Here is a 20,544-nt window from a genome sequence, read left to right as displayed (position 1 = left end):
TGTACCGGGATACTATTCTTCTCTCCTCCTGCTCTATTCGCATCTGTTCAACAAGGAACATCCATGCTACAATGATCAACTCTCTGCTGCCTCACCCTAGGCAAATCCGAAACCTCTCGGACTCGGGGCTTTCAGGAGTTCCAGGAGGGTGAGTGCAGTGCGTCTGGAGCGCCAGTCTCGCATTCTCCATATGGATGGCTCGCAATTATCTCCCTCTCTTATCCTCTCAAGGAGGATCGGGAAACAGCAGCGTAACACCGGGTGATAGATTGTATAACGCACCTTCTGGCTTCGAGCCCCTTTTTCGGTTTCGCGACTGGCCTAGACGCTTGAAGCTGTGAGGTTCCGGCTTGCCAAGTCCATTGAACACGGTGTCTCACCTATTGCGTACGGGCCAAACGCATGCAATCCTGCCATCCCGCATGCTGCATTTGATTGCCTGTCAAAAATATCCAATCCGCTGTGCCCTGACATCAACGCCACGTCAAGGTCTAGTGGTCACGCTTCATAGTTACAGGGAAAAAAAATAAAGGGAAAAAAGGAAACCCGAACGTTAGGCCTTGGGGGAAACCAAAAAAAGAACACAACTCTTCATTCGATAAGCCCACGATCTGGCCGATTCTAGCGGGAAAAAGAGCAAAAGAGATTATAGAGAAGACAAGGCAGTGGGACAGCAGGGGATTGTTCCCTCTTGGCTTACCCAATTCAGGCCATTTCATACCTGTACAGGCTGTACTTCATGCCCATTTGCATTTAACCCCCAGTGCGATGGAAGCTATTTTCCCAACCCATGTTCCTTACGGACGACGGTTACGTGCATGTTTGGACCTTTGCTGGAGCAATCTCCAGCCCGACTTTTGTTTGACGGAGGCAAACCTGCAGAAACAAAGCCCTACCGCTCGTCAGTCTCGTCTCTTGTTCTTTTCCCGGGGAGTTTGTTCCGCCGCTCCAAAAATTCGGGGAGGTTCTAATCGTCCCCCCGGCCTTGCTTGTCATGCTTGTTTCTTGTGTCGGCGTCATTCTGGGAAGAGTCGCCCCATCTTACCTCCCCCCCCCCCTCTCTCTCCCCCCTCTCCCCGCGCGTCTCCCCCAATCTCATCTCTGCTTCATAATAGGTGGCCTCGAATGGGCCCAACGTGGCTCGTCCATGAGGCGAATAGTGGCGCCGGGCTTCGAGGCAGGAATCCGTATCACCTATTGCTTGTATGTGCTGTCGTATCAGCCTGCTTTCACCCTTCAATTGCTTCGGCGGGTCGGAAAGAATGTCGACCACGAACCCCAGTCCTTCTCCGTTGCTGCGTTTTTCGTTTCTTTTTTTTGATCCCCCAAACCCATGCCACTTCTCTTCCCTGCAGGCTTGGAGTTATACTCTTTCTGGCTGTACCTTACAGAGCTCTTGCTCGACTCGCCTGGTTCTGTTGTTTCTTTTTTCTGTGGAATATTTGCTGTTCCTCTTTCAGGGATGTCCTCACTTGCCTCTACCCACTCTGTCTTGACATGGTCTCGTGCACGTCCTTGGGCATCTGTCATGTCCTGCAAGATTTATCTAGGGAGGTTGCGGGTCCTTTTTAATGCAATTGATACCCCACGAATAACTGTTCATGTCATTGTGTTCTCTTTCATGGTTTACTTTCTTTCATTTTCTATATACAACGTCTGATAATTTGCCAAACCAGTGCATTTTCAATTACTCGTAGCTTCATTGCCGCTTTTTTTCTTTCTTCTAAACTTTTATCTCTATTTCCATTTCTTCCATCTTCATTTATCTGTTTCGGGACATCGGGACCAGACAGTGCAAGCGACAGAAACAATTTCAATATTCCAATTGAACAACCATCAGACATAATGGGCAGCTTTGCAAGACGCAACGAAGGAAACGACAGCTACCTTATGAACCAGCAGCTAGCAGTCCCGGGAACTTATAGCCACTCTCATGGATTGCCAACGGCGAACCATGAGTTCAATGCAACGGGATCCGGCTCGTACCACTTCCCTCAGCACTCTTTCAATCCATATGGATCTCAATTTGGCCCGTCCTATGGCCATCACTCAAGTTTGACCCCGATGCAACATATGCAGTATCCATCGGACCATACCATTCCCTCAATGTCCACCTCGGATGACATGAGACTACAGCACCCTCCTTCGCAGTATATGCCACCATCCCGGTATCTACAAGCACCTAGATATCTCCCATTGCGCGATGCCCTTGGTGAAACAGAGATTGAAGACCAGGAGTCTCACAATGAGAACGCTATGCTGTCGGAACCCGTTTTGCCCCCACTGGATGGCTTTCCTGATGTGAAGGATTTCGATCAATTGATGCAGAGGTTTGTGACTCACTCATTTACAACCAGCTAGCTAGTTTCATGGGCAGAACTAATTTTATATTGATCAGCTATGTCGATGATCTATCGGTAAAGAAGCAGGATAAGGCATTGATCCATGCTAAAAGAGCACGAAACATCAAGAATGTGCTGAATGACCCCAAGGACACGGCAATTGAGTCTGCACAGTTCCGGTAAGATCTTAGAACATAAGCTTTTTGTTTGCAACTTTCTGACAGCATCTAGATTCTGGGTCAAGAAGATGTTCAAGCTCCAGACTGTCGGTATGGGAACAGACGATGTGAGTATTTGATTTTTGATGGTATGACCATTCGGTCCTAACAAATGTAACTTGTTAGTGCCGCAAAATGATCTGCCATGAAGGAAAGCCTGTCGCCATTCGAGAGAAACTATTCAAAATCCTCACCAAAGCCCATCAGCAATGCCAGCACGGCGGTCGAGACAAGACCTCGGCACAAGTCCGACGCATCTATTCATGGTACGCATCTAACATTCCATACAGTCTGGACTCTTCAGGCTGCAGATTTCTGAAATGTCACTTCCATCTCAGGCGCTAAGAAGTATGTCATAGGGTGCCTAAGGAGCTTATCTCCCGCTTTGTGAAGATCTGCCCGACGTGCCAAGTTCGCCGCGGGGGCTCGCGCCTGACGCCGCCCAATTCCCGGAGAGGCTCGCCTCGTCTGGAGATGGTATCCCGATCTCCAAAGCTGCCATCGCCGCCAAGATCTAGACGGGAGTCTACATTCGGAGGCCAGGTAGCGCTTGACAGAGCCCAGTCGGACTACTACACCCAACTACACGGCCACAGTGGTGGCTGGATGGACAACCACGGAAGTATTCAAAGCCGCTCTGCATTGGGCACTGGCGTGCGCACTCCTCATGGGTTGAGTACTATTCCGCACTCGATTGCTGGAACGTTAGATCCGTTCTCAGGTGAATTGTCCGTGCCGCCCTCGCAGCTAAGCTACTCGACAAACTATGTCCCAAATTATGGGGCACCGAATCAGCGTGATTTCTAGGCGACATGATACTTCCATCAGTGTAAGGCTATGGCGCGAATGGTGGGTAAGGCGTGGGCATGGGCATAATACGTGGCGTTTCTCGCTGTTTTGCATATGTTTTCTCTTGTTCGTTCTCACCTTATGTTTTGATCTTCAAAAGTGATCTTCAAAAAGTGATGTTTACACTGGAGGCCAAGCATATGGCCTCGAAAAAGCTTTTTTAAAAAAAAGGTCGGGAATTGGAACGGGTTATGGACCTCGGGAGTGGGAGGTGGCTCGTTGAAAGCTATCATGTTACAGATTACTATATGAAGTACGGAGTAGAGGTTCAAACAATGCAGTAATGAAAATTGATCTATCTCATTATACAGTGGTAGTGAAGAGAGAAGGGGAAAAAAAAAAGAAAAAGGCACGCCGAAAGAAAACTCCAGTTTAGGTAGGTCTTGACCGACTCGATGAGATTGGTTATATGACCAAGTATAGTAATGGATAATTGGATAATGGGAACCACCCGAGGAGAAACAATGGGAGAGATGCATATCGATCAACCTCTCACTTTCTCCAATCTATACGTCCAAAAAGTTTCCAAGTGACGTGAAATGAACATCAAATCGTAAAACTCGGACCCGTTTAGTCGAACATATCAGTACACCATGAAAATATCGAGATAGCATTATCTTCAAGGGATCTTAGTGCTTCATAGGAGTAGCCCGAGCAAAAGCCGATCTGCAGAAAAAAGACTCTGAAAATAGACGAAACCGCGACAACTCATGTCCCCCGTGCAACGGGTCTGTTGCTTGTAGGGATTTTTTTTAAACAGGAAGGGAAAACTTTTTTCCTTTCAGAACCCTTTATTCAGTGTTAGATGCTGCCGATTATACATTTGGGTATTGTTGGGGGGGGGGGGGGGGGGGTTGGCGACCTACTTGTTCCAGTAAATGTAAAAAAAGTCAGAGTATAGTAGGGTCTGAATGATGCCTGCAATTATAGTGACTGGCCGGTAGGTTGAAACGAAGTGAGGGTCGGCAATGTATCGGTATAGCCAGTTTGGGATATAAAGGGCCCGGTAGATACCCAAGGAGAATAGGTAGTGAGTTGTGATGGTGTCCGCCTCACCAGTGCGCTGGAGCATAAACAGCTGAGGAAGGATTGCGACAGACTCCAGCCAGATCGAGAAAGTCCAGAGAATCTAGGCAGTGTTAATTTAAGAGGAACCATCGCGCGCAAGGTTTCTGGCTCAAAACCGTTATCAAGGTACGAACCTCGGAGATGGTGTAGTTTCGCGGGAATAGCAGGGCCAAGATCGCGCTAATTCCGAGGAGGTACTGAACCTTGAAGGTATCGAGGTTGGGATCGTGGGTAGGCTTGTAGTCGTTCACCATCAAATAGATGATGTAGGCGGAGGACCCGATGAAAAGAAGCTTGAAGGTTGTGAGGTATAGAGAGTCGAACATAGTCCAGAACAGATCTAGGAACACGTCAGTATATTTGACGTAAGAGTTGAGGGCATTGAAACGCACCAAGGTAACGAGTGACGAAGACCAAGAGATAAAGCACCTGTGACTTGAAAGACAATCCGGAACAGCTCTGCGATTGTCAATTAGTGATTGGACGAGCGCCTAGAAAGGAAATGATGCATACACTGGTCGACTTCATCTTCTGCAGAAGAATGAAGATAGACGCCAAATGCGAAAAATCGGCTGTCTCGGTCAGTATTTCCTACAGAGCTGCTAGAGGCGATCGTTTTTACGAACCTGTGAGCCTGAAGATATTCATGGTTGCGGTGGACGAGAGGTTGAAAAAGGAAAGATTGTTGACAGATTGCAAGTCGAAAGAGCTGTAAGGTACAAGGGGGCCGCGGCTGGCCAATGGAATTTGCGGATTACTTACTCCGTAACCCGAATATTAAACGATTCAGTTAGTTCAAACAAATAAATCATTGAATAAACAAGAAACAAGATTGAGTTGATGAAAATATAAGAGGTTAGGCGATCTTGGAAATTGAAATTGATAAACAAGCCAAGAGGTTGATTATGTAGTAGTTGGGGTCCACCTCATACTTACCTATTTTGGTCTTTGCAGAGCTCCTTGGAATGGCGGCTTTCATCCTTAAGAACTACATTAAATATTTGACTACCTATGCAGAAGTACGCAAGAAGGAAAAGAAGGCTCATTATTCCTTGTTGGTATCGGTATTACGTGATTAAACCAAACCCATTCACTCCGTATGCTCCAGTCCATTTCCTTTTCAAGACGCCGAGCAAAACCCCAAAATATTTTTTTTTTGAAAAAGGACGGTCGTTTAAAATGGATATCCACCTCCCATGCTCTGGTCAGCCAGGCGTTGCAAGTGACCATCCAATAATTCACTTTTCTGCGCACAGATTGAACTTTCACGGTCCAGCCGGTCCCAATCGCGGAGCCCTGCTCTCTTTACACGCTGTGACTCATTCATTTGCTCGAGCAACTTCTCTTGATCGGCCTCAAGCTGTAAAAGTCGCTTCTCTGTCGCTGGGTCCAGACCAGAAGGCAGAAGTCGGCCACCTGGGATGATGCTGGTGAGACCTGCGAGATGATTAGGGGCCCGTGGAGCCGGAGCAGAAGGTCCAGAGAAAGAAGTACTCTGCCGGGGTCCAGAATATCGATATGGCGCTCCTGCAGGCCCAGAAGGTGTGAACGAAGCTCGAGGGCCAGATGGAGCGTTAGGTGCCGGGGCCGTGGGAGGGCCGCGGCGATTGATAGAAGGTCCATTCCAAGGTCCATCACGAGAACCAGAGCCAGGTCCTCGGCGAGGGCGCGTTGGGGCTGACATGGCGGGCCAGTTTTGAGCGCCACGTGGGTGCGAGGGTGGTGCTCTGGGTCCCTGAGGTGGTCCTAGAGGCGGTGACCGGGCGTTAATGAGGCCCCGGGGCTGCGTTGGGATATTGCCGTTGAATCGATGAGGAATCTGTTGCTCCGAAGCATCGTTTGGCCGTCTCGAATCGTCATGCCCCTTTCCATTTTCGTCAGATTGTGACCCTTGAGCATGATCTCCTCGGGATGTAGATAGACTCTGAGCACTGGAGGGTCGGAGGGCGGGTGAGCGGCCGGCGCTTTCAGAAGGAGCTGCGTTACCACGGTCTGTGTGAGAAGCTGGAGATGGGCGACTCGACGTGACTTTAATCTCGCTAGTCACATGACGCTTAGGTGACGGCTGTCGTGATTGTAAGACGGGTGTATCACGATTCAGGTCGGAAGGAAGTTCACGGCGGGGAGGGGCATTGACGGGACTCTGTGGGAATGTGGCGCTTATGGGGGGTTGATTAGGACTTGGGGAGACAAGGCGTGGTCTATCACTCATAGGGCCCGTCGGAGTGGGTCGCATATGTCCTCTCAAGTCCTGGCTGCCCGATGTTCCATCGCCGTTACGCTTCGGAGTGTTACGACCATGTGATGGTGACCGAGCCTGCCACGGTGCAGGAGGGGATCGAGCTCGGCTATCTCTTCTCGGTGAGAATCTTCGCGGAGGTGAACGTCTTCTGTCGTAATTGTTTGGTCCTCCATATCCTCTGCTCTGGAACGGAGGGGTTCGAGAACGACGGCGAAAAGTTGGAGGTGAGCGACTGCGCGGACGCCCATATCCTCGATTGCCGGGAACCCATGTATCTGCTCGCGGCGGCGGACGAGATCTTTCCCGTTCCCGCGGTGGAGAGCGTCTCGGGCGGTTGTCATATCCTCTCGAACGTGATCGACCAGATCTCACTGGCCGATAACTTTCTCCTCGCCCATCGAACCTGCGTTGATTAATTAGGTCATTTTTCACGAGAGTGCGGATTCTGTGAATACCTTCTGCGATCCCAATCCATCCCCTTTAATTGACGACGACACAAAAGAGCGCCAAAGTGGTGGGATAAAGATATGGGTTGAAAGTTGCAAGCAAAGGAGAAGTGAAAGTTGTAGAGTGGAAGTAAGCTAAACCGCTTTAGGATAGAAATTATTCGCGCGTGGAGCTTAAATAGAGCGCATAGATTGAAGCCCTAAAAGCAAGGTGTCAATATATTCATACCAACTTTTATCAGTTCAACTATACTAAAGTTTTTCTGCATGTAGAACATTCTCCCTTTGATTCTACTGATTTTCTAGGGATCTGATGACTTAAACTTCACAACTTGATGTTTTATTCTCGTTAAAGACTAAGCGCTTTAACGGTTTTGATTCTCCTAAAATGAGTAAAAGTACAGACAAAAAAGGTGTCCCGGGTTATCTCGTCGAAAAGAAAATAAAGTAGAAAAGCCTTGCACAGATATCTAGTGTTTTTCGCCTTTTAGCGCTTGCCTCGTCGCTCTTCAGCTTTGCGTGCCCGCTTGCGACTCTCCTGGGCAATCATATCGCTAAGATCCTCTTGGAATCCTCCCCATTCTGGGTTGTTTTCCTGTTGTCGCTGGGTATCGTACATGTTCTGAAGATTGTCTTTGCTAAGATCGTTTGCATCAAGGTCCACTGACACATCCACATCGCCAGGCTTCTTGCGTTTGCGACTTTCGTCTTCTGCTCCGAGCACAGGAACATTTCTGGCCGACGCGGTGCTGAGATCATAGACGCGGTCACCACCAAAGAATCCTTGGATACTGGTGTGCTTCTCTGGGATGATTTGGTGAGCAGTACGACCATGGGAATCCTCGACCTCTATTGGACCAGAACGATTTTCGAAGACAGAACTCTTTGAATTCTTTCCTGAGACATTATAGTCGCCGGAAATATCCTCAGCTCTTACAGCTTCGGCTGGTAATTCCAAACCAAAGCGATCTCCACGCTCCTCCTTCGCCTCCTCTTCTTGTTCTTCCTCATCCTCGTCTTCTTCATCGTCGTCCTCCTCACTTTCTTCTTCGGATTCCTCATCTGGTTGCAATTCACCCCAAAGATCCCTTTCAACTGGTTCTCCTTGCGGAATAGTTCCACGGCCTTCTTTCATACCGAAAATGTCTCCGCCGTATAACGGCCTATTGTGCTCATCGACAGGAGGTTTGCCATATGCGCCAGGGGCGTAGCCCCAGATTGCGCCTTCGGGGAGAGGGGCATTGATGCCAGGAATCTTCAAGGCAGGATACGAGGGTGGAATTCCAAAGCGTTGCTGGTTGATGAGCCACGGGGGAGGGGATGAGGGTGACATGCCGAGAGCTTCCATCAATTCCGCGCTCAACTCGCCAGGACGAAGATGCTTAAGATTGGTCTCGTATTCCTTGCCCTCAAAATAAATTTCACCGTAGCGAGTAAGCTCAGGTTTGGTTTGAAACCGGAAAAACGCCTCGTATAGCTTCTGATAGTCGATATCCAACTTTCCCATCTTCGGTTGAACTCTCTCTCTTTGCTTTTGCTTCAAAGACGACGCCTCCTGCTTCTCTAATGCAGCATCTCGCATTGCGGAGATTCCTGTCTCCTGGATAAATTTAGGCAGTGCGAACGGCGCTTTCTCAACTCCGCGCTTCGATGATAGATACTCCCTCTTAAGTGACCAGTGTTGGGGAACGGGAACGACATTACGATGGGCCTTGATGTGAATCAGAAGTCGAGGGTCACTGGCAGATGTGTCCGTCCATTCAACAATGTCGGGTTTGGGAGCCACAGCTTTCAGCTCGGCCACGGAAAGTTGGGTCATCTCTTTACGCTTCTTTTTTGACATTCTCGGCTCGGCCTCTTCATCCTCATCAGGTATGTCATCCGCGTCGTCGAAGAAGACCTGCGGTTTTTCAGCTTCCTTTGCGCTTCCATGTTCAGCAGCTGTGTTCTCGAATCTAGCGACAATGCCTTGGTACATGTCCCATAGTGGATTATCAGCCATTAAAGAATCAGAGTCTTCAAGTGTATCTTGGGTAATCGGAGGAGGCGAAGGAGCCTTGGATTCTATCTGTTGAACATCGTCACTGGGAGCAGTGGCAGCCTGTGAAAAGCTTATGTTAGCTCTTGGAGTCGAACGCCGAACACGTAGCCTACCTCCTTCTTCAGCGCCTTCTTGCGCGCACGTCGGATCTGGTTCTTGGTTGGCTTCATTATTAGTAGCTCTGCGACCCCAAGCGCTCACTGTCACAGTACGATGACCTGTGGTGGGCGTGGATGTTGTTAGGTTGAGAATTGAATCGCGACGTGCGTCTGGCTGAGGATTAAAATGCTAGGGTTCTCTGGGCCTGTGATTGGCCGGTGGCCCCACCGCCCCTCTGCGTCAACCTTGTATCCTTGGAAGGTAAGGTAGAAATAATGTCAGGTTGTGTCGAAATGCTATGTAGTTATTTACTGGTATTCAATCAGTCACCGAGACGTATAGAGAATTCAAAGCTGTTGCTCTCTGTAGTCTTGAATTTCTAATCTAAGCAGGTTTACTATCAGCCCATACGTACATCTCGTTACTAAACTAAAAATGCAGTTACAGGCTTGCATAAATAGAAGTCAATTTTAGGGGGAAAAAAACAAATCCATTGCATACGGGTTCAAATATAGTACAATGTTTAAGTATAAAAGAAATTGGAGCCATGCATCGGATGGATAGAGTAGGCAAAACCTCGATCGATGTACCACAGCTTCCTTTATAAACTTGAGGATCAAGCTTAGGAAATAATCAGATATGGGAAAGGTTGGATTGGATCTTTGGATATCATCGTAGGTGGTTAGGTAGTCATGTTGTTCATTTCTTCTTCTTAGCAGACCGAGACTCTGAATTTGAGGCATTATTAGTGAATCTCATCCGATCAATTGCACAGGGAAAAGACTCGACATACCTGCGGCTGTCCTCTTCTTCTTGGGCCGGCCCTTTCCTCGGAGTTTGGCACTAAACAAAATAGTCAGGATATATTGTAGTGGTTGAAGAAGTGTGTCACGAACATCTGGATGGCTTCTTCTCGATCGTCTTCAGCCTCATCGAAAGTAGTCAAGCCAAGGGGCTTATAGGTGTTTTGGAGATCTCGGAAAGAGACCATCTTTTGAGGATACCATGCTGCGAGAGCTGGACCACGAAGCCGCTGTCGTAGGACCTTATTTCCAAGTCGGAGCCGCTGCGGATTGAAGTTGAGAGAGAATATGCGACACTGGGTCTGGGGATGGTTAGCAAACAAATCCAGAAAGTTCGATTGCAGCTATATCTGTTCACCTACCTTAACCAGGTCGAGTAACCTGGGTTGTGACATCTTCACTGTTCCCTTTAATGATGAAGTGAGGAATCTGAAGTCGGTTGCCGAGCCGAAGCGCGGCGGAGATCATGTGACCCAACTTTTATCTTGATCAATAACTTCCGCCGAAGTTCCTTTGTTGCAAGAACCAAATCAGAAATGAGCTCCAAAAGATCTGCTGCTGAATCGGACAGAGAGCTAACAAATATGTCTACCCAACGAAACAAGAAGGTGCGCAGCGTTTCTCCATTGTTATCTCGTATATTTATTTCCTACCCTACATCGAATATGGCGTTTCTTTACGATAACTCAGCTAAGTTTTCACAGCGAAAAGTGCCGTTTTCGGAAGGGGCTACATACTCACTTGACCGTGGATTACGCCCAAGCGACAGTGCTCATCTGTCAATTCTAAAAACACTTGTTCGGGAAGTGGTAGATGATCCAAGCATCCTCAGCACTGAACTGGACGTTACAAAGGCCGCGGACATCGCAAAGGCTGCATCTGCGCTAAATGATGCTTTTCAGCATTCAAATGTGGATTCATTACCTTCTCATGATTTCTCTCGCGCCATGATGAAGCATTCGTCCAGCAACTTTTCTCAAAAGCCTGCCTTACCGCAAATTCTAGATAAACAAATGGAAAAGGCAGTCTTTACACACCCAAGTGCCGAGAAAGCCTTTGGACAAAATTATGATCGCCTAGAAGTGATGGGTGACGCATACATCGAGCTGATTGCAACGAGATTGATCTGGGTGAAGTACCCTAACATCCCCGCTGGAAGAATGTCACAGATACGCGAGATACTCGTGAAAAATGAGACACTTGCAGAATGTTCGCAGCTTTACGGTTTTGATCGCAGAGCTTCCATACCGAAGACTTACTTGGACCAACCCAAGCGGCGGACGAAGATACTGGGCGATATTTTCGAAGCTTATGTCGCTGCAATCATACTTTCTAATTCTTCGGGTGGCTTCCAGATTGCAGAGGAATGGCTGACAGAGCTATGGTTACCGAAGCTGATCAACGTGACTGAGAAGAGCCCGCATAAATACGAACTTCATTCAAAACAGGAGTTGGCAGCAAAGGTCCTGATGAAAGGTGTTAAACTGGATTATCTCGAGGAGCGTCCTTTTAAGCAGAACAACGATGGAACACAGCTCCATTTTATTGGAGTATATCTTACGGGCTATGGTTGGAATAAAAAACATCTCGGATCTGGCCAAGGTCTCAACAAAGCAGAAGCAGGAGAAGAAGCGGCTTCGAATGCATTCGCAAACACATCGTTGATGTTAGAGGTTACCAACAAGAAGTCTGCATCAATGGCCAAATAAGATACCCCTTGATATCCCAAAACAGTTTCATATCGAGACTGTACACACGAAGAACAATATCAGAAACGAATCAGAACTGGAGTTTTATTTCCGGTAAAATAGATTTTAATAGGAAGTAACTAGCTATTTATTTAGTTATGGGAAGATTGATGAACAATGTTTACTCCGTTACTAGTGCTAAAGCTAATGCGGCAGAGGCGTAGAGGTGTTCTTATGAAAAATGAGAACAATTATTAGTAAAGATTCGAAAGGCTACGAAGTGCTCAGTCATGCCTAATTGTTACAATGAATTTCATTCAGACGCCACAGGCGGATTTGGGAAATTTTGGTTGGAAAGATGTGAGTGAAAATAAATTCAAGTTACGGGCTGTGAAGATGATCGTCAAGCCGACATATCCTTCATACGGAAATACTGTCTGTGTCCAATAACTAGAAACACTCCCAAGTCAAGGCGAGTCTTCTACCCCAGGTCCATGGGTATAATCTTGAAATCCCAAGTAGGTTCAAGGAAAATATGCTGGTAGTGATTAGTGGTCAATTATGATGGTTTATTTGTGAGAGATCATGCTCAGGTGTGAGGTTCGAGAACAGGTGATGTCTCTGTTTTCAATGCAATGGAATATATTGACTGGTTTGATCTCGAAAGCAAGCCGTTAGGTCCATCACCCGAAAGGGAATTACAGCAGATATCAATTCAGATCCTAAGAGGTCCTCAACATCTCTATATCAATCGTTTTATCCATAAACCGAAGCCTTAGGTAATGATCCCCGGATGGGCAACCTTCTAAAAGTACGATGGTGATAACGGATAATATTAAAAATTAATCATGTCGACTGGTCCTAATTGGTGGGTCAAAATTGGTGACTTTGGTTTCAGCAAACAGTTCGATAAGAATGTCTCGGTGCCAGGCATCATGCCGCTAGCTAAGCCCGATTTCGCAGATAGAGTCGATATATGGTCGTTAGGTGCAATGACGCTTTTTATGCTCTTCCAAAAGCATCCATTTCCAGACCCTCATAGCTTAGGGTTATATACCAAGAGCTTGAGCGCCCCATCAACAATGCCCTTATCAGATTCTATCAGTCAGGATACCATACACACTTCAAACAGTCTGTCAGCGGCTGGTGCTGAAAAGCGGGTGTCTACTGGAAAGACCCTTGAGGGCGCTTGGCTAAAACACCATTGGAGGTTCACGATTCACCAATGCTTCAATCAATGCGTTAATAACAATTTATGAGAGAGGAATGTTGTACTGCAATGTAAAAAATTACCAACAGATCGAAGCAGAGTTTTAACAGGTCTTTGAAGAATAGAGGGAAGACTCTCGATGCAAACCTTTAGAATCAGGTTGACACTCTTTTCACTTTACTAGATAGGTACCGTCCTTGGAATGGCTCGTCAAGAATTCAATGGATGTTAATTATTGCCTAGACACGGAGTCGAGTGCGGTAGCAAAGGAGTTAATTATAGAAAAAGAATATACACACAGTTTGCGAGCCATCGTCAATTTAAAAGAAATGAAAAGCATCGAACAACAGGTGTATGCAAGATATTAAGGTTGGAGCCACTTAGTGGGGCCGTCCTTCCCCGCGTTTTCATTTATCATGAGGTCACAAGTCACGAGTTACCTGGCGTGACCTCCTACCGTTCTATTTCTATTTCAATTCTTGTTTCTGTTTCTGTTTCTATTTAAATCTCCCATCTTCCCAAATTTCAACCATTTTCATTAATCTCACTTTAAAAAGTAATTCCAATCAGTAAGCATTGCTCTTCTATGCCTCAATTACTGAACTAACATCAGATGGAGTGACTCGCACCCACAAAGTCAATGACCCCGACCACTCCGCTATTGAGGGTGTTAATGCCCGCGATGGCATGTCTCGATTCTTTGGCAAGTCGGCAGCATTCACTGATGCTGATCCGAAGAAAACTAAGAAGGATGGCGGTGGCAAGGGTAATTGGTAGGTTGCTATACTGCTTAGTTGATCTGATCATATGACATACCACCTCCCACATACTACATACACTTGTACCGCACTTGTAACTAAAATTTCACTCTCAATCTTCTAGGGGACACTCTGGTGATGAAATTCAAGACTACGGTTTTGCATTCACCAATGCCCGTCGCCACTCGAACAGCAGCACTCATGGTGCCGCTGACTTTAGAACCAAGTTTGAGACTCGTGATACTGAACCTGTCTTTGAAGAGAAACTCCATGGAGCCTCTGATGTCTCTGAGGCTTCTGATGCTTCCGACCTGGTAGTTACCAAAGTTCCGACTAGCAGCAGCACTGAAAGTGTTTAGAGGTTGACGGATTTCATAAACCAGCTACCAATTTGAAGCAAAGAATATGCGGAAATCCATATCTCAGATGGAATGGTATGGATATGGATCTAAGATGACTGAGGATGCTTGTTTTCATTTCTCGGTCTTGGGATTCTAAATGATTATGGCAGTTGTATGGTTTTATGGAATGGTCATAAGAAATAATATCGTCCGAGGGAATCATATTTTATTACCAATTGAAACTTGAAGTAAAGAACTGTTTCCTGCTCTTTCATAAGGGATGTCATTCAAGCCTGTATCTATCGGTCTTTACCTCACTACCCGATACTAAGAGTCCACAGCTGAGCTACCAACGCCATTATCCTTCAATTAAGCTTCTACGGTAGCTGCATCCTCAATAGAAGTCAAGAGATGTTGGAACCAGAAATCAAGTTTTCCGGCATCGACGTAATGGAGCAAAATCCGGTTCTCTTGCTTCAGATCAGAAGCCACTCGAGATTTTTGCTCGGGGTGGAAGCGTGAGATAAGAATTTCAGCTTCAGAATCGGCCATTAATGCGTCGCCTGGACAAAGAGGTGTGTATAGTGGCTGAAAGCTGGGGCCTTTTCGTTCTGCAAAAAATGTTAGGTTGATGGATGATGAAAGATGTTCGATTGGCTCACGTTTGATGCAGAAAAGCAATGTTTGGTAGAGGGCAGTGTGATGAGTCGCATCCTCTGAATTGTCGTTCAATTCTGCTTCTTTTCCGATTTCTTCCCAGTCGTCCTTGATCATACAGCGTCTCCAGATCAACTTCCGCAAGGCCGAGACGTAAAGCGGATCCTGGGAATATCCGCCGTGAAGTAGCACTTGAAGAGCTTCATGAAATTCAACTCCTTCCTCGGATTTTTCAGTGGGGCCAATAAGAGTCAAAATATCAATCAAACTATCTGGCCCGACGACCTTCTTGTTGACCAAGCTGGAAAGGGCGTCACCGAGAATCTGATGGAGAGAAGGGCGATCTTGAACAAGATGTGGTCCCAAAGATTCCAACGCCAATTCTGCTTCGGCCTTGAGGTCGATGGCACCTTCTACACCCTGCTTAACGGCCTGGTAAACACTCGTTTGGATCTTATCGACTTCAGAGTAATCGTCGAGGCGTTTAATATCCTCCTGTACCAAAGGACCACCCTTCTCAGCTGAAGCCAATTTGCCGAGCTTGGCCAACGAAACCTCCACGCGGTGGCACCACAGTTGTTTCTCCTCGTTGAGCGCCAGGTTTTGCAAACACACTGCCGCACTTTCATAATCTTCTTCTCCAGTCACGTCGTTTATCCAACTGAGTTTGGCATAGCTAGGGTTCTTACGTAAGAACTTTGTCACCGCAGGTTGGTACTTTCGCATAGAAAGAAGTGCACCTGGGTGTCCCATGGAGATCTGGCGAGAGAAGTAGGCATCTGCCCACTGTTCACCAAATTTATCAAAATACTGAGAAATCCGAAGATTGACATCGGCCTCGCTTTCTCCAGCAAGGGTAGGATCCAGTATGGTTTCCGGAGATTGCTGATTTTTTACCTGATCTTGGAGTTCGATGATGAGCTCAACCAAGCCCTCCATATCTCGGAAGCGCTCTGCCAGAATCAGTGCATCCCTGAGATGCCCGATTCCAGCTAGCTTGAATAGCTGCCACTTGCGCTCTTTGAGATGGGTCTGTTCAAGTGAAACAGCTGCATCTGCAAGTTTGGGGTCATCCTGAGAGGAAAGCCAGCGAACACGCTCCTGGTGCATTTGACCAAGAACTCTGAGATGCCGTGCGCTGTTGTCTGCAATCTGATTCAAGGTTTGGCTATCAGGTGCATCTTTACTTGTTGACTTTTGTTGAATCCAAGCCCGACAGCTGTCCAGTTCCCAATCAAGTAGATTACCTGTTTCAGTATAACCCACCGCTTTAGAGGTCCAGAACTCAGGAAGATCTTGATAGTGGTCGGCGAGAACTCCATCCTCGATAAAGTCATCTCCAAGACCATAAACCGAAGCATGTTGTTCACGATACCTGAAAGCCGTCTCCATTATTGACAAAAGAAGCTCACTGGCCTCCAGAATATTTTCCGATAGCCGTTTTGCCTGTTTAGAAGAATTGCCCCGACGGGGTTTGATCGCGTTTTTAATCCATGAAACAATATGCTCCATACGATAGGTATCTTTCAAGAACCATTGACGCACTGGATCAGTTTCGTTGTTGGATGGGTTCAGCGGGGTTTTGAACTTGTCGTTCATCGTCTCGATGACTTGCCCGAGGAAAGCGCTCTCATTTTTAGCCCGAAGAGTCTCTTCCAATTTCCACATGGCTCTTTGGGCACCGAGCTTTTCAGCACCCCATAGAAGTTGCCACCTTGCAGCTCGGCTCAAAGGATTGCCTTTTTGTGACAACAATGACGCGAGATCGCCCAGAGCCTTTGCTCTCAACCGCAAGTGTTGATCAATAGAGATCGCAGTATTTGGAATAAACCGAGACTCTGACTGAAGAAGCTCTGTACAGATATCGAGCGAGGCTTGTTCAATGTCTGGAGCAGGAAAGTCAAGGCCGCCGTCTCCAGCGAGATTCAAGGGGTTCTTTGCCATGGTACCGAAGAATATAGCCTGCTCAAGCTTGTGTTTGGCGGTAAGCTGACCTTCATCCAAGGCATCTTCTGTAGGATAGCGAGGAATGACGTTAACACGAATGACACCAAAGTTTCGAATCATCATCACGCATGATGCGCGGTTCTCGCTGTCAGGTAGCTCCTCCGCACCATACCCCAATATCTCAAAGTCTTTACCGGACTGGAGATGGATAATATCTTGGAACGGCAAGGGCAACTGGTGAGAGTCCAGAAGCAGCTGAGAGGTTGGTGAGTCCTTGACGGTGCTCGTTAATGACAAGATAGCGATTGATTGGTTGATCCGGATGAAGGCAGTGTCTTCCGCTTTCGAGACCAATATCTTAGGTTTTGCTTCCTCTCTTGTGGTAGGAATACTGGATAGATCCACAGCGTGAGTAGATAGCACCCGCGATTGGTTGCCCGAAAATTCCACTTGGACAACAAACACCTGCTTTTGATTCATCCAAGGATTGGAACTAGCAACCAGAAACAGTTTCCAGGATTCGTCCGAGCCAGGTTCATCATGCTGCTCGGCGGAAATTGCAAAGTCCATGACCTTGAGCTCTGGTTCGCCCGTTCCTTTCTCAAGATATTGGGGAAATGCAGCCAAAACCTTGTCCTTCACATCGTATTTCTTCTTTAGTGCATTCCCGTGGTTCCAATGGGTGTCCCATATTTCTATCAGACCCGTAGATGTGGCAATGATCACATCGCGTTGGCCTCGCTGTCTGGAGCCGCCTGCTTGTACTGCAGTGACTTCTTTCCTCCAGGAACCGCCGATTAGCGCACTCTTGATTCCACCAAAAATTCCACCACCTCCACCACCAGCATTACTCTTCAGAAATTGCACGAGCACTGTGGGTTTTCCTTGGGTGTCTCTGAAAGTGATGTGCGCAACACGTCCAGAAGAAAAAGTAGCGATTATTCCAGAGGGCTCACAGTTAAGGACTTCTGTGGCATATTCGCCGGATAGGAGTCCCGGGGTAGATCCTTGAATCCCATATTGTTTTTGCCGAGACAGTCCCAGTGATGCGGCACTTGACACGGTTTCCCAGTAGATAATTTTACCAGTGGATGGAATTATAACCAGCAAACCAGGATGCTCTCCAGTAGCAGTAGAGAGCAGAGTGCCAAGCGGCACAGCACCAGTTGGATCTCTGCATTGTTCAGGGATTGGCACTGTGAACGTTTCTGAAGGGGATGGAGATGAGGAAGCAACGGAATATGGCCATACGATTGCGTGGGAGTGTGTCAAGGCTAATGCGTGGTTATGGCCCTTTGCGAAAAAGCACTTCAATGGGTCTGTGGTTCAGGAAAAAGTCAGTTTTATTGTTCGAATTCAAGCTTGCTGCGTATATGCTATACCTGAAGGGGAGCTTCGGATTTGATCTGGTAGAGCCGGGAGTTGATCAACAGTGTAGTAATCAGTGCTAGACTATTTTTCGTTCAGCCAAAGCCATGTATGCATTCTCAAGAAAAATCTTAAGAAGCTAACATTTAAACAGGTCAACTTACCAGCACAATCGTGCCCTCTGAATCATTTCTGCGCGCTTCACTCGGTTTCGAGCCGCGGATTGGGATTTGCATTTCGGAGGTGTTATCCATAGCCACGTCGTCATCGAGCTGGATGACTTGCTCTCCTAATTTTCTCTCATGATCTAAACCAATAGCCGTGCTATCTCCTCTTTGCCTAAGAACTGAGCGCTGTCGCTTGGCTTTGGGTGGTTTGGCAGCGTCGTCACCAGAGCTGGTTCGTTGGCGTCGCCGAGGGCGCGCAGCGGCTTTTGGAACGAACATTCTCAATTGAGAAGGCGCGGAGGGCCTCACATAAAGGTTCAACACTGGAAGCTGTAAAAAAAACCTGGAGGGTGGAATGCGCCTGCTACGGGAAGATTGAAGGGTCAGAATAACAAAGGTGATCTTTAAGCTTTCACCGCCTTGGATGCCAACCTCAGGCATCATAAGGCACCATAAATAGAAGATGCATATGGAAGTAATTATTGCTCTACGAAGTACGTAACTTGGGGGAAATAATGACTATTAGTTTCAAGCCTCCTCCTCTGTTATTGAGATTCACTGTTCAAATCGTATATAATACCTGCTTCTATTTATGGCACAGGAAACCAGCCTTTCGTCTCCAGGTAATACCCTAAGCATATGACTCGCTTTGTTGTACATCCGGACCTCGGGAGTATGCAAGTGTATTTACAGTGCCAAGTACGGGAGAGTAGTCATCCGGGGAAAGTGCCGACTTCGGAAGTTACACGTGAACTATAATGAGATAATCAGCTTTAACCTTGGACACCTCATCAATTCTTTCAACGAAAACAAATACAATAATGCCACACTGCGTTTATCAGATCATGAAGAAGGTCCGGGTTCCAGTGTGATCACTATAGCAATATGATCTCGGTCATGAATGCCGGTGCCCTACGCGGGCTAGAAGGGTGCTCAAGGATAATAATGCCGAGGCGATTCGCGTGCTATATGCCGCAGAAACAGCTTCATACCGCTCTTTTCTTTCCAGGTTGGTTATCTAATGCGATCAATATGACACCATAGGCTCACATAGCATTAATAGGGCATGGGGTGCAACGAGTCGGAATGACCGATCCCTGGATGAACAGCTTCCCCCGCACAACTTCCAGGGTCATGGATGAGATGGACTCCATCTTGGGATTCAGCCTTTCTCGCATTATTTCCGAAGGACCGAACTCACAACTGCATCAAACCGAGAATGCGCAGCCTGCAGTAATGGCTGTCTCTGTTCTCATTCTTCGCATTCTTGAAGAGAATTTTGGATTTAATATTCGTTCAAGAGTAGATGTCACTCTTGGACACAGCCTGGGAGAGTTTGCAGCCTTGGTCGCCGCCGGTCATCTGACTTTTGCCGATGCTCTTCGTTTAGTGCGCAGTCGGGCCGAAGTGATGGCCCAATGTACGCAACAGTTGGTTGCGCGATCCGGTGAAAGGTGCGGCATGGTAGCGCTTATATGCCAGCCGGAACACCTGGAGTTACTACTAAAGACTATTCAACAATTCCTCGGTCTGGGGACTTCCCGTCTTGAAGATAGTAGCACATCTACGCCACCCATACAGCATGTGATGGTGGCAAATATCAACTCTCCAAACCAAATTGTCCTCAGTGGCAGTCTCGAAAAAATACAAACACTGATTATACAACTCCGCCAGTTTGGAGGACATGACCCTCGTGCGGTGAGGCTGAGAAGCGATAGCCCATTCCACAGTCCTGTGATGGTTCCTGCAGCAGAATATATGAGGGCTGCAATGGATCATGTAGACATCAAATTCCCAGGCATGTTGCCTTGCATTTCCAACGTTTCTGCACGGCCATTTCACTCCAAGGAGGATCTAAAGAATTTGTTGTCGCGGCAATGCACTGATACGGTAAGATGGTGGGATAGCATCCGATATCTCCACCAACAACGAGGAGTGAGACGTTGGATAGGTATTGGTCCTGGTAAAGTGGGTCGTAATCTCGTTGGAAAAGAAGTTGGAAGAGTTGACGTTAAGGGAGGCGGCGTTTGGGCTATCTCTGATCCAAGGGAAATGGAGGAAGCCTTACTTGGGTTAGATCACACTGAGCCGAATGCTCCAGAAAGTCGGTTACAATATCTATAGTGAATGGGCTCAAATTATGTACAAATCTTGTGCAACTTTATAATATTAATAGCTTATGGTAAATTCTTATTTCATTAACATAGACATAGCCGTGGGATCGACTATATGCTCTTATTTGGAACATTCACCCCCCAAAATCTGGGAGTGTCGTCCAGAGTGCCAGAGAATTGAACAGT

General features: G+C 47.1%; 12 protein-coding genes across 12 annotated transcripts; 6 read left to right on the top strand and 6 right to left on the bottom strand.

Moving 5' to 3' along the window:
* Positions 1-1,236: 1,236 nt before the first annotated feature.
* N7495_000673 (uncharacterized protein) lies at positions 1,237-1,530 on the bottom strand (the record flags this gene model as incomplete). The annotated part of the gene is made up of 1 exon (XM_057203343.1): positions 1,237-1,530. The coding sequence occupies one exon, from the start codon at positions 1,528-1,530 to the stop codon at positions 1,237-1,239; it is 294 nt and encodes a 97-aa protein (XP_057067416.1).
* A 315-nt stretch (positions 1,531-1,845) lies between these two features.
* N7495_000672 (integrase zinc binding domain-containing protein) lies at positions 1,846-3,367 on the top strand (the record flags this gene model as incomplete). Its single annotated transcript, XM_057203342.1, has 5 exons — positions 1,846-2,330; positions 2,399-2,521; positions 2,574-2,628; positions 2,687-2,826; positions 2,920-3,367. 5 exons carry the CDS (start codon positions 1,846-1,848, stop codon positions 3,365-3,367), a joined length of 1,251 nt encoding a protein of 416 aa, XP_057067415.1.
* A 904-nt stretch (positions 3,368-4,271) lies between these two features.
* Positions 4,272-5,125, bottom strand: N7495_000671 (uncharacterized protein; the record flags this gene model as incomplete). The annotated part of the gene is made up of 5 exons (XM_057203341.1): positions 4,272-4,538; positions 4,612-4,817; positions 4,870-4,936; positions 4,991-5,049; positions 5,104-5,125. The coding sequence occupies 5 exons, from the start codon at positions 5,123-5,125 to the stop codon at positions 4,272-4,274; spliced, it is 621 nt and encodes a 206-aa protein (XP_057067414.1).
* A 526-nt stretch (positions 5,126-5,651) lies between these two features.
* N7495_000670 (uncharacterized protein) lies at positions 5,652-6,713 on the bottom strand (the record flags this gene model as incomplete). Its single annotated transcript, XM_057203340.1, has 1 exon — positions 5,652-6,713. One exon carries the CDS (start codon positions 6,711-6,713, stop codon positions 5,652-5,654), a length of 1,062 nt encoding a protein of 353 aa, XP_057067413.1.
* A 26-nt stretch (positions 6,714-6,739) lies between these two features.
* Positions 6,740-7,135, top strand: N7495_000669 (uncharacterized protein; the record flags this gene model as incomplete). Its single annotated transcript, XM_057203339.1, has 1 exon — positions 6,740-7,135. The coding sequence occupies one exon, from the start codon at positions 6,740-6,742 to the stop codon at positions 7,133-7,135; it is 396 nt and encodes a 131-aa protein (XP_057067412.1).
* Positions 7,136-7,652: 517 nt separating this feature from the next.
* On the bottom strand, positions 7,653-9,376 carry N7495_000668 (U2 snRNP complex subunit CUS1; the record flags this gene model as incomplete). Its single annotated transcript, XM_057203338.1, has 2 exons — positions 7,653-9,266; positions 9,320-9,376. 2 exons carry the CDS (start codon positions 9,374-9,376, stop codon positions 7,653-7,655), a joined length of 1,671 nt encoding a protein of 556 aa, XP_057067411.1.
* Positions 9,377-10,004: 628 nt separating this feature from the next.
* Positions 10,005-10,503, bottom strand: N7495_000667 (mitochondrial 37S ribosomal protein mS33; the record flags this gene model as incomplete). The annotated part of the gene is made up of 4 exons (XM_057203337.1): positions 10,005-10,033; positions 10,099-10,148; positions 10,202-10,410; positions 10,471-10,503. 4 exons carry the CDS (start codon positions 10,501-10,503, stop codon positions 10,005-10,007), a joined length of 321 nt encoding a protein of 106 aa, XP_057067410.1.
* Positions 10,504-10,644: 141 nt separating this feature from the next.
* On the top strand, positions 10,645-11,817 carry N7495_000666 (ribonuclease III; the record flags this gene model as incomplete). Its single annotated transcript, XM_057203336.1, has 2 exons — positions 10,645-10,716; positions 10,813-11,817. The coding sequence occupies 2 exons, from the start codon at positions 10,645-10,647 to the stop codon at positions 11,815-11,817; spliced, it is 1,077 nt and encodes a 358-aa protein (XP_057067409.1).
* Positions 11,818-12,644: 827 nt separating this feature from the next.
* Positions 12,645-13,055, top strand: N7495_000665 (uncharacterized protein; the record flags this gene model as incomplete). The annotated part of the gene is made up of 1 exon (XM_057203335.1): positions 12,645-13,055. One exon carries the CDS (start codon positions 12,645-12,647, stop codon positions 13,053-13,055), a length of 411 nt encoding a protein of 136 aa, XP_057067408.1.
* A 172-nt stretch (positions 13,056-13,227) lies between these two features.
* Positions 13,228-14,123, top strand: N7495_000664 (uncharacterized protein; the record flags this gene model as incomplete). Its single annotated transcript, XM_057203334.1, has 3 exons — positions 13,228-13,261; positions 13,620-13,779; positions 13,889-14,123. The coding sequence occupies 3 exons, from the start codon at positions 13,228-13,230 to the stop codon at positions 14,121-14,123; spliced, it is 429 nt and encodes a 142-aa protein (XP_057067407.1).
* Positions 14,124-14,474: 351 nt separating this feature from the next.
* On the bottom strand, positions 14,475-18,523 carry N7495_000663 (putative nuclear pore complex subunit Nup133; the record flags this gene model as incomplete). Its single annotated transcript, XM_057203333.1, has 3 exons — positions 14,475-18,028; positions 18,092-18,161; positions 18,242-18,523. 3 exons carry the CDS (start codon positions 18,521-18,523, stop codon positions 14,475-14,477), a joined length of 3,906 nt encoding a protein of 1,301 aa, XP_057067406.1.
* Positions 18,524-19,330: 807 nt separating this feature from the next.
* Positions 19,331-20,368, top strand: N7495_000662 (ACP S-malonyltransferase; the record flags this gene model as incomplete). The annotated part of the gene is made up of 1 exon (XM_057203332.1): positions 19,331-20,368. The coding sequence occupies one exon, from the start codon at positions 19,331-19,333 to the stop codon at positions 20,366-20,368; it is 1,038 nt and encodes a 345-aa protein (XP_057067405.1).
* Between the last annotated feature and the right edge of the window lie 176 nt (positions 20,369-20,544).

The sequence above is a fragment of the Penicillium taxi genome, assembly GCF_028828555.1.
Source record: "Penicillium taxi strain IBT 34144 chromosome Unknown utg000001l_segment0_segment0, whole genome shotgun sequence".
Taxonomy (NCBI): Eukaryota; Fungi; Ascomycota; class Eurotiomycetes; order Eurotiales; family Aspergillaceae; genus Penicillium; species Penicillium taxi.
This window is presented reverse-complemented; position numbering and strand designations above follow the sequence as displayed.